The following is a 3,259-nucleotide window of genomic DNA, read 5'->3' on the forward strand; positions in this document are numbered from 1 at the left end:
CATACCACAACCAAAAGGACTAGCTACACTACCATACATCAGGAGCATCTAGGAACTGACTTCCAGACTACTGCGACCCCTAGGACTCATAACGTCACACAAACCAACAGCCACGCTCAGGCAACAACTCACCAGAACGAAGGACCTGATACCCAACATGAGCAAAACTAATTTAGTGTACAAAATACCATGCAAGGACTGCGCTAAACACTATATAGGACAAACAGGAAGACAGCTAACAATCCGCATACATGAACATCAACTAGCCACGAAACGACACGACCAGCTATCCTTAGTAGCCACACACGCAGACAACAAGCAACATGAATTCGACTGGGACAACACTACTATCATAGGGCAAGCCAGACAGAGAACAGCCAGGGAATTCCTAGAGGCATGGCATTCATCCACAAACTCCATCAACAAACACATCGACCTGGACCCAATATACCAACCACTACAGCGGACAGCCGAAACTGACAACCGGAAGCGGCAGGGTCAGACCAGTATAAACACCGGAGGAAACATCAAAGAAGCGCTTCGCAGGAGGCTCCCAAGCATTGATGATGTCGCCTAGCCAGGGGTCGAAACGTTTGCAACAAAAACTTCAAGCTCGGCGAACAGAACCACAACAAACATATAAAATTATGAAGGGAATAGATAAGATAGAAGCAGGGAGGTTGTTTCCACTGGTGGGTGAAACTACAACTTAGGGGACATAGCCTCAAAATAAGGGGAGACAGATTTAGGACTGAGTGGAGGAAGAATTTCTTCTGTCAATCTGTGGAATTCCCTGCCCAATGAAGTAATTGTGGCTACTTCATTGAATGTTCTTAACACACAGATAGATTTTTGAACACTAAAGGAATTAAGGGTTATGGGTAAGTGGAGCTGAGTACACATAAAGATCAACCATGACCTTATTGAATGGTGGAGCAGGCTTGATTGGCCAGATCGTCTATCCTTCTCCTATTTCCTATGTTCTTATGTAACCTCGATGTTGGGGAATCTATTGAAAGCAATTCTGAGGGACAGAATTTTAAGGGGCAGGGATTAGTAATTTGCACTGTATCCATTTCTTTTTCTTTCTCTCTTGTATTTTTCACATCTTCTGTCCTCTTTTTTCTTTGACCTCCGGCCTCAGTGCGGACTCTGCAGTCTGCCAGCCCAATGTGGTGGTCTTTTGGCAATACATGGTGGTCTTTCATCCCAGCATGGCCTCAGCATGGACTTCTGCTCTCAGGTTGATTCCAGCGTAGTGTCCCGGCCTCAAGAGCCTCGAGGTGAAGCCTGGTGCATTCTGGAGTCAGGGCCCGGTGTGGAATGGAGTCAGGGTCCGGTGCGGAATGGAGTCTAACTGCTAGCATGGACTGGGTTGGAAGCACTGTTGTTCTGAACTTTTTATTTCTCTATCTTTCTAATTTGTTCCTACGATCTGCAATGCTGGATTTCTATTTCTTTATTTTTCTAATTTTTTTCCAAAGAACTTGTACTGAAGAATCTGTACCTAGGTAACTAAGATGGCACCATAAGTGGCAACTTGTAAACTTTTCCCTGTATTCATTTGAGTACATGTGATAATAAAGCTAGTTCAGTAATCAAGGTCAGTTGGCATGATTTTGTCGAGGACGTCATGTATAACCACCTTGATTGAATTTGTCAAAGAGGTGACCAGATGTGTAGATGAAGGCAATGCTTTTGATGTGACCTACTTGGACTTCAACAAGGCTTTTAATAAGGTCCTGCTTGGGTCACTGATAGCAAAGATAAGAGCACATGGGATCCAATGAAATTTAATAACTTGGATTCACAATTAGCTGAGTGGCAAAAAGCAGAGGGAGATGTTTGAGGTACGTTTTTCCAACAGAAAATCTGTGCCCATTGGGGTTCTGCAGAGGTCATTGTTGGGTCCTTCTCTGTTTGTAGTTTTTATAAATGATTTAGACTTAAATGTAGAAGATTGATCAGTAATTTGCAGGTGATAAAAAAATTGGTGAGGTGGCAAATTGTGAGGAGGATAGCCTTAGATTATAGGAGGCCTGATGAATTGGCAAATGAACTTTAATCTTGATAAACGTGAGGTGATGCATTTTAGCAGAACCAGCAAGACAAAGGAGTACATGATGAAGAAAACAAAGATCTATGGATGCTAGAAATCAGAAATTGTTGGAAACACTGGGTCTGGCAGTATCAGTGGTGAGAGCATTAATGTTTTGGGTACAGTGACCATCTTTAGAACATTTATTTAATATGATCGTTTATTGTTCAGTATTTTTGAGTTGAATTCCAGCAGTTGTGTTGCACTTAACGTAGTGTTAACTAACTTTTTAAATTTATTGATAGCAACTCCAGCAAGAAAAAACAAAGTGAAGCCTCCTTTGGAAATGAAAAACTCATCAGGAAGAAAATCTACATTTAACATTAAAATGCAGAATGTAGAACTGGGAAACTCTATTTATCCAGCCCCTTCTGGAGAGAGTATGAATAAGCTTTCAGAAGAAAGTAGCTTGAAGGTACAAAGTAGAACTTAAGCTTTTTACACCAAACAAGCATGAGTTTGTTGTGGATGTGAAATGTTAATAACAACTTCCTTTGATGCTGCTGTATGAAAATCTGTCAGGAGTTTTACATAGTGTAATTTATGTTCAGAAACCTTATTCTGTTATTTTGTACTTGAAGACCTATTTCAAGGGACACATTTTTAAGGTGAGAGGAGGAAGATTTTAAAAAGACATAAGAGACAAAGTTTTTACACAGAAGGTTGCTCATGTATGGAATGAACTTCCTGAGCAAGTGGTTGATGCGAGTACAATTACAATGTTTAAAAGCCATTCGGATAGATACATGAATAGGAGAGGTTTGGAGGGATATGGGCCAGGAATGGGCAGATGGAATAACTTAGTCAGGGGTTATGTTCTGCATGGACTGGTTGGACTGAAGGGTCCATTTCTGTGCTGTATAACTCAATGACTCTATAAGACCAGCATTTTCAACATTTTTTGCAGATAGATATATCATTTGCTCACTACAATATTTGAACAGAATCAGTTTGTTTAATATAAAAATAAAGTACTGGAGAAACTCAGCAGGTCTTTGTGGAGAGAGAAACAGTGAAAGTTCCATGAGTCATATCACACTCAAAACATAAACTCTTCTTTTATAAATGCTGCCAGACTTTCTGAATTTCTCCAGTGCTTTCTGTTTTTATTGTAGAATTCCAACATTTGCAGTACTTTGCCTTCATTTTGTTTAAAAAGCT

General features: G+C 40.4%; 1 protein-coding gene across 1 annotated transcript in view; it reads left to right on the forward strand.

Annotated features, from left to right (window-relative positions):
* Positions 1-2,531, forward strand: part of LOC122559938 (synaptonemal complex protein 2-like) — a 263,416-nt gene extending 260,885 nt beyond the window's left edge. The window contains exon 20 of the mRNA XM_043710047.1: positions 2,344-2,531. Within this exon, the coding sequence (XP_043565982.1) occupies positions 2,344-2,531 (188 nt within the window). The remainder of the gene's footprint in view (positions 1-2,343) is intronic.
* Positions 2,532-3,259: the final 728 nt, after the last annotated feature.

This window comes from Chiloscyllium plagiosum, chromosome 20 (assembly GCF_004010195.1).
Source record: "Chiloscyllium plagiosum isolate BGI_BamShark_2017 chromosome 20, ASM401019v2, whole genome shotgun sequence".
Taxonomy (NCBI): Eukaryota; Metazoa; Chordata; class Chondrichthyes; order Orectolobiformes; family Hemiscylliidae; genus Chiloscyllium; species Chiloscyllium plagiosum.